General features: G+C 36.2%; 1 protein-coding gene and 1 long non-coding RNA gene across 2 annotated transcripts in view; both read left to right on the top strand.

Annotated features, from left to right (window-relative positions):
* Positions 1-5815: 5815 nt before the first annotated feature.
* The window catches only part of LOC135206617 (cuticle protein AM1274-like), a 94611-nt gene continuing 88395 nt past the window's right edge, over positions 5816-12031 (top strand). The window contains exon 1 of the mRNA XM_064237957.1: positions 5816-5855. Within this exon, the coding sequence (XP_064094027.1) occupies positions 5847-5855 (9 nt within the window). The 5' untranslated portion in view covers positions 5816-5846. The remainder of the gene's footprint in view (positions 5856-12031) is intronic.
* LOC135206436 (uncharacterized) lies at positions 6265-8556 on the top strand. The gene is made up of 2 exons (XR_010312741.1): positions 6265-6384; positions 8145-8556. It is a non-coding gene; the product is annotated as an uncharacterized LOC135206436 (long non-coding RNA).

The raw sequence follows: 12031 nt of genomic DNA, 5'->3' as shown, positions 1-12031 counted from the left end.
ACATGTAAAAACTGAATATATCAAATTTTGTTGCTTATATTTATCTACAACTTTTTTCATTATGAAAGCATCAAGTTTAAATAAAGCCAAGACTTAAATTTAGAACATTTCTATTATTTGACTTGATAAAACAAGATCCAATGATATCCTTTTAACTGTCATTTCATGGGACTAAGGCTCTTGCTTGACTCCAGTTAATAGGATGGTCTAAATCTCTCATATGTACGAATAATGCATTCGATATTTGCCCAGTTCTCACAGAATATTGATGTTTGCTTGAGACGCTGTGAAAGAGATTTGCCGGTCTGTCCGTATAGACTTTATCACACTTTTTTGCAAGGAATTTCATATATGCAGCCTGGAAGATCTTTCGGAGAAATTTGATTACTAAACTCTTGACATTATATTACTGAAAACAACATTTATGTTAAAAAGCTTTAAAATTCTAGGAATATCTAAAAACCTTTCATCATAAGGCAATTTTAGAATGTTATGCTTAACCTAAATTCCAAGTTTGTCACTAGTTGAATAAAATGTTTTTCTAGCTCTTTTCCATGCCACATCTACAAAAGTCCTTGGGTATTTTAGTTTCAATGCATATCATAAATAGTTTTAATTTCAGCGTCAATAAACTGCGGGCTACAGACACGTAAAAGCCCTTAGGAACATCCCAGAAAAAACCGAGAATTTAACATTTTGATGGTGATTGGAGTAGTAATGAACAAAAGAGGCAATATTAGTTGATTTTCGAAAGACTGAAAACAAAGGTGCAAATTTCTAACATTTCTATGACAGTTACATCAAGATAATTCAAATTACATTTCTTTCTTCCTCTACAGTAAATTTTATAGAAGGGACTAAATTATTGAGATTATTAAGGAATTCCTAGAGGTTTTCGTGAACTGGCCAAATACAGAAGATATCATCATATCTAAACCCCAAAAAGTTATTTGGTTTAGATATATATATATATATTATATATATATATATATATATATATATATATATATATATATATATATATATATATATATATAATTTATATAAATACTGTATCGTGCTTCTCAGTTATCAACAGAAGGATCCACTGTGATACTCTTGTTAATCAAGACGAATATATTTGTTGAAAAAACATTTATAATATATATATATATATATATATATATATATATATATATAGTATATATATATATTATATTATATATATATATAAACATGAAGTGACAAAAATGGGACTTATAGACAAGGGCATTGAGTCTTACCAGGATTCGAGTCTGTAGGTTCATTTTGGTTTACTGGCTACTGGTTATGTTCCTACATTTTGACCCTACCCCGTCAAAAAATTACGCTGTGTAGGCCACACTTATGTAAACATAATTCATGGTGGATACTCCCTAAGCATCAAAAGTATCTCAGTTTCACCCCAAAATCTAATATTGAATTAAACACCGAAATAATAATGCCTCGGATGCTGAGACTCAAAAATTCATTCCTGTAATCATCTAATTTCAGTTGATTTCCATCTAATAACTTCGGTAAAACCTCATTTTATTTGCAACCACTCAGGATCCATATCCATGGTGCGTTCTGTATCTGAACCTCTCAGTTCCCAGGTCTAATATTTGACAACATCTGTCATTCGCCACGCGATTCGCGTCAGGCTTATGAAATCTTATGCGGTTTAAGCATTATTAGATTTATAGAGTTACTATCCTTTGCTCGGGTTTCACTGCACATTTTCGGCATCATGGCTCATACTCATTATTATGTGTCTCTTCAATGTAACCATACCTTTGAGTATAGACAAACACGGTGACATGAAATATCTCTTATATCAACTGCCTCCAACGTTTGGGTTTATTTTATCACTATTCCATATGATTTAAGCCACATTTCATTTTTTGTAATGCTTAATATTCCCAAAAGTTTCTTTACCAAAGAAAAAAAATACTTTAGAGATGTTCTCTCAGTATACCCGACACTCTGCAAATATTCTTTTATTGCAACTACGTTGCGTACGAGACCTTCCTATGACTTTTCACTTGATTCATTACAAATCACAATTTAGGCGAACGCTTCTTCACAATTCCTACGTTTAATGTCAAACATTACCAGTCTTACAAGCAGCATCCTCTCTCTCTCTCTCTCTCTCTCTCTCTCTCTCTCTCTCTCTCTCTCTCTCTCTCACACACACACACACACACACACAATCAGCAGGTTTAAGTCATAATATTCTTCTCAGCAGATTTAGTCATAATATTCTTCTCATGCTCCTCTTTCTCTATTTGATCAATGCAGCATACGGAGACTTCGATGCGGCAACACTAACTATCTCTCCTATCTCATTGAGGACATCACCTTTCACTTCTCTGCCTATGGAGAAATATGATGAAGAGAAATAGATTAACTATATACCCAAGTGTCAGCTCTAGTTTATTCTTAAAAGTTTCCCAAATATTTCAAGTGATCTCTCAACAGTTTCCAGTCAACACTCATTGCAGATCCAGTTTACTCGTTTGAGGTTTACTTTCCACTCATCAAAATTGGTACATTTTCCTTGATTATTTATGCACTACTAATTTGTTCATCCCACCCAGGTACTTTCCTTAATTTCCTGCCTGTATGGAACTGATAGCAAACACTCATAGTGGTATAAAACTTGTAATAATTAGGTTAACCTCAACCATTCAGTAGTCACAGTGTATGTTTCCAATCACAAGCACCGTTGTTAAGCACTCGATGCGCCAGATCAATGGAGATGATTACGTATGAAGTTGTAAGTCATATCCCAAGTTATATGTAACTACCATTAAAGGCTAATGAATCGGTGGCATCTGCTAGTTACAGGGGCACGCCTACAATTTCTTGAAGTACTTATCATCTTTAAGAGTGAAGTTTTGAAGGAATAATACAAAACAAAAAAAAGTATGTTTTTTTTATGCCCCATTTTATTTATTGTTAACCAAACAAAATGTTTTCCAAGGCACTAAACTTAAAAACTTTCACTGGGCTATAGTAGATGTCTAGTAGAACTACAATTAAGATGTATAAAGCAATACAGTCAAAAATATAAACAAACATAAAAATAGGGGTGGCGATTTTTACTCACCACAAAGTTTGCTTACTAGATTGGCAGCAGTTAAAGATTCTATGCATTACTCTCCTTTGGAGTTGCAGTCTGTAGTTTCCTTCTCTCCGTGATGGAGTAGCTTATCCACATCCATCCACAAGGTCCATAATTCTTCACTTGGAATGATTTATTTTTGGTAGTCTTTCTTTCGACAGACTTTTGTTAAATATTTAATGTAACTGTAGCATTACTACCTGCAGACATAACTTCAATAATTTCTTAATTTATTTACTCTGAAAATGGAGGCAGCTTCCTCCATAAACTTATGGCTATCACAAGGATACACTAGATATGATGTAGAAATGAAATTATAGCAATAGGTGACTGCAGCAAAAGAAAATGCTTTAAACTAAGGCTCCAAAATTACAATGAACACTTATATTTCACAAATTAAAAATTATTCCCCGAGAAGTTTTTCACAACATTAGATTCTTTGGCTCCAGAGAATGTCTTAGCCATCTTGTCCCCAACACTTCATAATTGAAGATGCTCACACAGACTGAAAAAGAAACACTAGTCATACATTCCCTTGCTCCTTAGGGTAAGAAGTGTTTCTCATCATAAGTGCAGCTTACAGGTTGCTGTGGCTCAGTCCCTACAGCACAGCTCTCTTATAAGATGTAGTTTTGCTGCAGATCCTTTTCTTTCTGCCAAGGAGTACTGCTCTCCCCCAACACCCCTTCCAGATGTTCATGATATGACACTTGCATTTATGATTTTATGGGCACATCTTTTTGGCAATATTCATTAAAAGCTGATGCACATATATCCACACTAAAAAGCAACTCCTTTACCAATTCCTTGAAAGTTTGGAACAAGATCTGTTGCTACATTTATTTATTCATTAGCAGCAGCCATTCCAGACATACTGGCAGGCATTAAAAAATGGCTAAGAGTAGTACTGTTTATTCAAACAGGATTAGAGAATATTTTTCAAACCACAATACGGTGGTTTTATCTTACCATAGGTTTTTATTTTTATGGGTTACCTAAGGTAACGTAGATATGTTGATATAGAATTAGTTTTTATGTATGGCTTATAAACAACTCCCCATTTTTCATCTATCTGCTGCCTCTATTTACCGTTCCTTATAAAAGTATAAAAATGTGAAGTGGATAAAGTTTGACAGTTTTTAGAGAAAGAGTGGAATAAGAATTAAAAGTCGGAAGGGAATGCCATTGTAGTTTTAGATGATACACTCCAAAGAACATATAACACCGTTTTAGTACAGTGAGAGGTGCAGTGCTATTGCACGTACTTTATTTACCAGTTGAAAATTGTGGAACGTATATATACATTTGCTCAGAGATATCCTTTTACGCGTACAGACATTATTCTATGTGAAATAATGATTCAGTGGCATCTTAATTTATAAACAGGAGTGGAAAAGTTTAATTACTTAGGATCTACTTTAAGCAAAAAAGGGAGGAACTGAGGCTGAAGTTGAAGTTGACTGTAGGGTAAAAGCTGCATGAGGGAAGTAGAGAGAGGTAGCTGGAGTAGTATGTGATAAGAAAATGCCAATCAAGCTACAAGTCAATATCTATGGCAAAGTGATAAGACCAGTGTTAATGTATGGATTGAAAATGGGATCTCAGAAGAAAAGAGGAAGTTAAGCTTGAGAGAACAAAGTTGAGAATACTGAGGAGGATTATGGGAATATTGGTGGTTGAGAGATGGGGGATTGAAATAAGATGGGCAGGCTTATTAAAGATTACGAGGTAATAAGAGAGTCACGATTGAGGTAGTAGGGCATCATGTGATGGATGGATGGATGACGAGGAGGAAGCGAAGAGGGATTGGGAGGAGGAAAAAAAAAAACCGTTTAAAGAAGAAGATCGAGAGGGAGACAGAGAATGAGATGGCGAGATAAAGTGAAGGAAGATGTGGAGAGAAGAGGTTTGATGCCTTTGATAGATTTTAATTCCTGCATGTCTAATGGAATATTTTCATACTGTGCATCCCATTATTATATGAAATATGTTTCGTGAGTTTTAATGTTATCAAAAGAGATTATGAACGAAGAAAATGTGAGTTTGGGTCATGAAAGCAGGCCATATTACAATGATAAAAGAAGACTGCAGAAATAAAAGAATATGAGAAGTACAGGCTTTACAGTAACGAAAAACATAACAAGATTACGCCTTGATTAAACTTATAGAGTATTTATAATATCTTAGGAAAGCGATATTACAATAAAAGCATGTGTTCAGAAAAATAATGAGAGCAACTATATAATCTTGTGGTAAAACCATTTAGTAAAGAATAAATAAAATTAAAATATTCATAATTTCATCATAACAATATGTATAGAAAAATATTTTTACGAATGATACCGATACCCACCAGGAATACTTTTCACGTAGTGCACCGGATCAAGATGTGGTTTCCTAAAGTAACAGCATAACTAGAATGAGCTTTAAGGACAAGCTGCTCAAGAGGCAGAAGATACACAGCCAGAATATGAAATGTAATTAAGTTGAGGTCATCTGGATCTCGTCCAACATGGTTCTGCTCATGAGAAAGTAAATGAAGGGTGGAGAGAGAGAGAGAGAGAGAGAGAGAGAGAGAGAGAGAGAGAGAGAGAGAGAGAGAGAGAGAGAGAGAGAGGCCTTTCTCCGAGGACTGATCTGAATTCCTTCCACATGGAAAATGCTCTATTAAAAGGAATGCACCATGCACTGCCTCCACCAGTCTTTCAACATCTCCTCCAGGATGAAGATAGTAAGCGAAGGAGATTGCTCCCACTCGTATGCCTCCTTGAGGATAGCAGTGTTTCTAGCTGACTTGGGAGTTAACCTCTATATAAGCATTAGCTTCTTTGATTATTGTAATTCCAGCTCTTTTGTGCCTTCAAAAAATGATTGCTTTTTCAGATGCACTGAGCACCTAAACAAACTCAGTCTATTTCGTTTTCCTGCAGATCATTATCTCAGCACTTGCAACTTTGTCCATCGCTGCTCCAGTACAATTATTTTCTCTCCACCTACATCACCACCTCCTCCTCCATCTACTACTCCACCTCTTCCAAGTACAACCCCATCTCAACTGTACGCGGCGCCAGGAGCAGGCCAAAGAAATGCGAAGTCAAGATTCCACCTCCAGTGGCCATCTTAAGGGGACGAGAGAAAACCCCAGAGTGAAGACGGAACTTTCAAATTCGAATTCGAGGGCGACAATGGGATCGTCGTCTCTGGATCTGGATCCGCAACAGGAACAAACGGGGCTCCGTAGTACAGACGGGAAGTTACAAGTAAGTATGAGTCTGGAGGCTCTATCTACTTTCTAAAGAATAAAACTGCCACGACTGCCAGTGGGCATTGCTTTCTCCCTAGTAATGAGTATCTCCCACTTATTTCTCCTTATAGTAACAACTGATTTGACCATAAAATAGCAAAGGTATACTTAAGAAGGTAATTCCTCTCTCCCTCTTCAGCTCTCAAACCTAATGGAGATTAAATGATTACATGTGCAAGTAAATGTGGATTTTCTCTTCCCACTATTTTTTTTCTGATTAATGAAAATATTAACAAAACTAACTAATTCTCGTGAATTCCCTCTCCTTCTTCCCTCTTTTATTGACTCTTACAGTAAAAATCCAATGAAGACTAACATACGACAAGTCAAACTGAGTTTCAATCTCTCTTCCTTTAATTTCTCTTTACTAGAAAATGTTCTGCACCTAAATAAAGTCTTAAATTCTCTTTTTTGTTTCTCTCGTTAATAGAACACAGTAAAAGACTAAAATATTTCAACTACAAGTAATATGAATTCCTGTTCCAATTCTCTTTCTTTCTATTTGTGGATTAAGAAAAAATAATAAATATAAAAAATATACAATCCAAAGCAAGTTCTGATTCATTTAGTTTGCACTCGCATGCCCATTTCAGCGAATATAGCAATGACGTAGAATACAAACATTATATATATTTTTCTTAATGGAAGACATATATGTAAATATCATATTACAGTCACAAATATTATCCTTGATAACATTCTCTTGTTTGTGAGAGAGGTCTTTTTCCAGGCTTGTAACTGATTCCGGTATAAAATCTTATACGAGAACATGAATTTACTATTTTTTCCTGAGTTGCGCATAATTGCATAGCTAACTTACTGTTTGGATGATTACTGGCTGGATAGCGTTCTCACAATGACAGCTAACTTCCCAAAGATTTGCGAACCGACCCATAAGCTTAGCTTCTCTGCGTCACTAAAGGCCAAGGATTTTCACAAGTTTTCTAAACAAGCTGGATTAACCCCTTTCAAGCAATGGCAATTGCCTACGTCTAATGCCGGTGAACAGATGACGTGCAGATAACATGTTACAGGAAATATAGCAATCTACAGTAAAAAGGTTTGGACATCAAGACAAACTTTATCATTCGATACTGCAGATAGATCTTGCTCCATTGAGCTCTTCGTTAGCTGCGGTCTTCGTTAGCTGCGGTCTTTACCTCGTTTCGCTGTTTTTCACTAAGAAGGAATGATCTTAAAACGAAGTTGAACTTATATATATTTAAAGCCTCACTCAATTAAAATGATAGTTACTTTCCTTTACACATCATAACTTGCAGACAGCAAAAAATCCTCATTCAAACACTGATATTTTAAAAGATATGATGATCCCAGTTATAGAATTTACAATTGTCGATTTGTTGCAAATTTTAAAAAATATTACAAACATCACGCTCTCTCTGATGCTAATTCTAGCAGCTGAAATTTTCACTGTATTTTCGTTTTCACGATTTTTGCTATAATTGTTTATGCTAATTCTTAGATTTGAAATGATTTGTCTTGTTTATTTCATAAAGTGTTCCAGGGATACCAAAGTGCATTTTTGCTTGGCATCAGTTCTTGCATTTGGAATTGTCCTTGTATTGCTGATTTTGGATACTTAGATACCATGTTCTTCTCGATGTCAGTTCTGGCATTCGAGACTTAATACTTGTCTCCAATCTGAGTGTTACAAAGACACTGTGCTTCTTGTTCATTTCCTGTACGTGTCCTCAGGTACACCGCCCCCGACGGAACTCCCGTTGATGTGACGTACGTGGCCGATGAAAAAGGGTTCCAGCCTCAGTCAGACAGTCTTCCCAAGGCTCCCGAATTCCCCCACCCGATTCCTCAGTTCGTCCTCGACCAGATCGCCTTCGCTGCCGAGGAGGATGCAGCTGCTGCAGGTTCTGCGACTGCTGAGACTAAGTCTTCTTCTCCCAATTTATATCAAACCCCTCAAGCATAATGCAGTACCTCAGAGAAGAACACTTGTGCTACTGTGCAGAACGGCCTTTCCTTGAATCACAATAGGAATTTGAGAACAAACGTTCAACTCATTATATTATCATTATTATTTAACTTATCAGTGTTTCAATAATTGCATATCTGAATAGAAATGATAATGAATAATAAACTCCAATAAGAACTTTGTTTTTATTACTTTGAAATTGAATCGTTGTGTGACGAATAGTGGCTAATGCAGTTGCAAAAAAAATCTATTACTTTGTTGCTCTCCTCCCTTGCATAGCAATGATTTTCATTAAGTCATCTGCTGGTTCATTCCATTCATTTTCCCTGTCGTTAATTTTCTGTCCATCCTTTACTTACAATTTTTTTTTTTTTCCTTGAAATGGTACGCAAAATTATCACTCTGGCCAGAAGAATGATAGAAAATTACCTTCTTATTTCAATACTAAATCTAAAAAGGAAATCTACACCTATCTGGCGACTTTTTAATTTCCTATTTAATTGTGAAGAGAATTAACATGGCACAGAAGTGTTGGAGAATTTATCAAGTTCATTCTGTACTTAACCTTCATTCCAAACGGTGAACAATGGAAGCCAGTTGGGATAAACGCCAATCGGTATGCGGAATAGTTTTTTGATGGAACAAAAAAAAAAAATTAGAAATATCGGGGATTATCCTACGAAAGGAACTCTTGACGGCGAGAAACCTTGCTTCCTCGAGACTGTGGTCATAGCGACTTAGTCTCAAAACTCGGAGGAAGTTTTCTTGTGGAAATTTACCATGTTGAGTCAGGCTTCAATGAAGATAAACTTGACATCCATACCCGGCACCTGCACGTCAGTTTGTAAGAGAAACAACCACTTATGATTATAATATACTTGAATGTAAGCGTTAACAAATACCTAGGAGTGAAACACGCTAGTAGTAGTTTAAGTTGGTAAGGAATCTACCAAATGAATTAATGACTTGAGACTTTTGGTAGACTCCATAAGTTCAACTCCTTGCTCGTCTTAATTAGTTAATTATACATCAGATGAAATAAAGGATGTCAGACCTTGTTGTCGGGCAAATTCAGTAGAAACATAATCATAAGTGATTGGTTTTCTCGTAATTTTAAAGGGATGGTGTTTGGGTATTGATAGAAAAAGCCTGGGCTCAGAAAGGGAAGTTTCCACAAAAGGCTTCCTTTGATAATAATTTCAAGTCAAACAAATAATAAATATGCTTCTCTGTTCCCATAAATCTCCCTCTGTCTTCCTTTCGTAGTGATATATAATTCAGAGTTTTCTTTTTTACTCTATTTGATTTGGTAATGGAGATGATTGTAAATTGTGGAAAATTTGCAAGATACGTTCTTGATTTTCGGAAGGAAAAACAATTATTTACAGCCAGAAATGTATTCCTGTGAAACATGTTCGCATGCTTTCGTTTCCATATATGTAGATATATACATATATATATATAATATATAATATATATATATATATATATATATATATATATATATATATATATATATAATATTATATATATATATATATAAGGGCTGGTACATAGAGGTAGAAATCAGAATATGTGCTATGCTAGGGGGACAATACGGACACACATAGCCACAGGTGTCAAAGGGAGAGCGGCAGCTAAAGTCTCTAGTGCTAAGGACTAATATCTACCAAGTTTACATGACTAACACCTTTCTTAGAATTTGACCAATTTACACAGTTCTTTTCAAATTACAGATCCGGTTTGTACGCGCCTTACCTGATTTTTATGTTGTGGTCATGACTTTCATTGATAAAATTGGACTCAATGACATTAGTTTCTAGTGAGGTATTAAAGTAAGGTATATATTTTGCCTTGCTCGATTGATTGGAATATAGTTAACAAAAATTCCAGTGTTCACATGTGCGTATCTTACACATGAATGTTGTAGGATATGAAGAGGTGAACTGTGGAGATATTCCCAGGGTATTGTGAATTCTATATCAACTATATTTTCCAGCTCAATATTTGACACATATATCGAGCTACAAATGTCCTTTAATATCTAATTCGCTCTACCCCGGAATTAATATATTTTCATATACGTTTAACCAAGGGGGAATTTATTAAGCGATAATAGAATTGCTGGCCGACAGGCGCGAACCATCGACCTCTCAATTCCAGGACTGGCATTGAAGCCTTAGCGGGGAGAAGCATTACCACGCTACCGAGGACGAGATGGGCTTGATGCAGTCTCCAAAAACAAAAAATACCTGAGCGCGGCAGGTATTTGAGATGGGAGGCGGCATAGACTTATATCTCTTGCGGTGGCTGGTTTGACTAAGTCTTCACTGCCAGTCCTGGAATTGAGAGGTCGATGGTTCGCGCCTGTCTGCCGGCAATTCTATTATCGCTTAATAAATTCCCCCTCGGTTAAACATATATGAAAATATATTAATTCCGTGGTAGAGCGAATTAGATATTAAAGGATATTTGTAGCTCGATATATGTGTCAGATGAAAAGAGGGGCAATGATTAATAATATGTTTAAAATACCAATGTGATGTGCTATGTAATGTTAAGTGAAGTCACATATCACTTCTCGCTTGGAGACAGGCTGAGAAAGGAATTTGAATACACGAGCAGTTTAACCGAGAGATCACTCACCCGGTTGTGAGGCATGTACATTCGTTTGTACGGGTGTTACGGGCCTAATAGTCCAAGGCACTTGCGAAAGTCACATTCCTTTAGGTGAACGCTAAGAGGTGTTACACGCCGAGTGTTGGGAGACAAAGCCCCATCATAAAGATGGGTCCTATTCCATGGCTAATTTAGAGACGGGAATCTCTGACCTGACTAATACAATGAACTTATTGACATTTTGGGTCTGGGAGTGAATTTTTAGTCAGGAGGGTAGAATGTTAACTTACTGGTTTCTTTACGGGCAGTTTTAGGGTTTCTGCCATTATGACTTGTTAATCATTTTGTCCTATTTTATAATCAACTGCTTTGGGTATATTTTTGTACTTATGAGATCTTAATAGCCTAATGACATGATTGCAGACAGAAGGCACTATTGACAGCATGTAAAAATTTCCAGTCTGTATAGTTGAGTGAACAGGGGGGGGGGGGGGTTAAGTAACAGTGGTGGCAGGCGGTTTAAGAGGCTTTTTATATATTTTATAAGCTGTAGGTACGCTCCGAAGAGACGGGTGACCAGTTAGATAGAGGGGGTCTTTTCTTTTTTGGTAGGAAAAAGGGGTTATTAATCATGTCACAGGCAACTCGGGGCTCTTTTTTCTGATTCAATTAGTCGGACAGAGGGAAGCTGTTCGTCTCTTGGGCTAAGTCAGTATCAACATCTTGGGGTTTTGGAATAATAGTGTTTTAAAACGTGAAGGGGGAAAAGTTTAATTTTCGACATATTGAAGTGTTTCGCAGTTCACGCATATTCGCGGTGTGTATATGAATTCGGTTTCCGGTCATATGAAGATGTGAGTGCATTTTCAAGTTTTCTTTCTTATTTTCTTCTTTTTATCTTTTATGTTTTTTTTACCTTTTTGTTGTTGTTCGTGTTCCTTGTATTTGTTTGTGGCAAATTTACTTGAGTGAAGATTTTGTTGCGAGTCACGCCAGAGAGAGAGAGAGAGAGAGAGAGAGAGAGAGAACTGGG

Source organism: Macrobrachium nipponense, chromosome 31 (genome assembly GCF_015104395.2).
Source record: "Macrobrachium nipponense isolate FS-2020 chromosome 31, ASM1510439v2, whole genome shotgun sequence".
In the NCBI taxonomy this organism is placed as follows: Eukaryota; Metazoa; Arthropoda; class Malacostraca; order Decapoda; family Palaemonidae; genus Macrobrachium; species Macrobrachium nipponense.
Note: the sequence above shows the minus strand (reverse complement) of the source record. Positions and strands in the feature narration are given on the sequence as shown.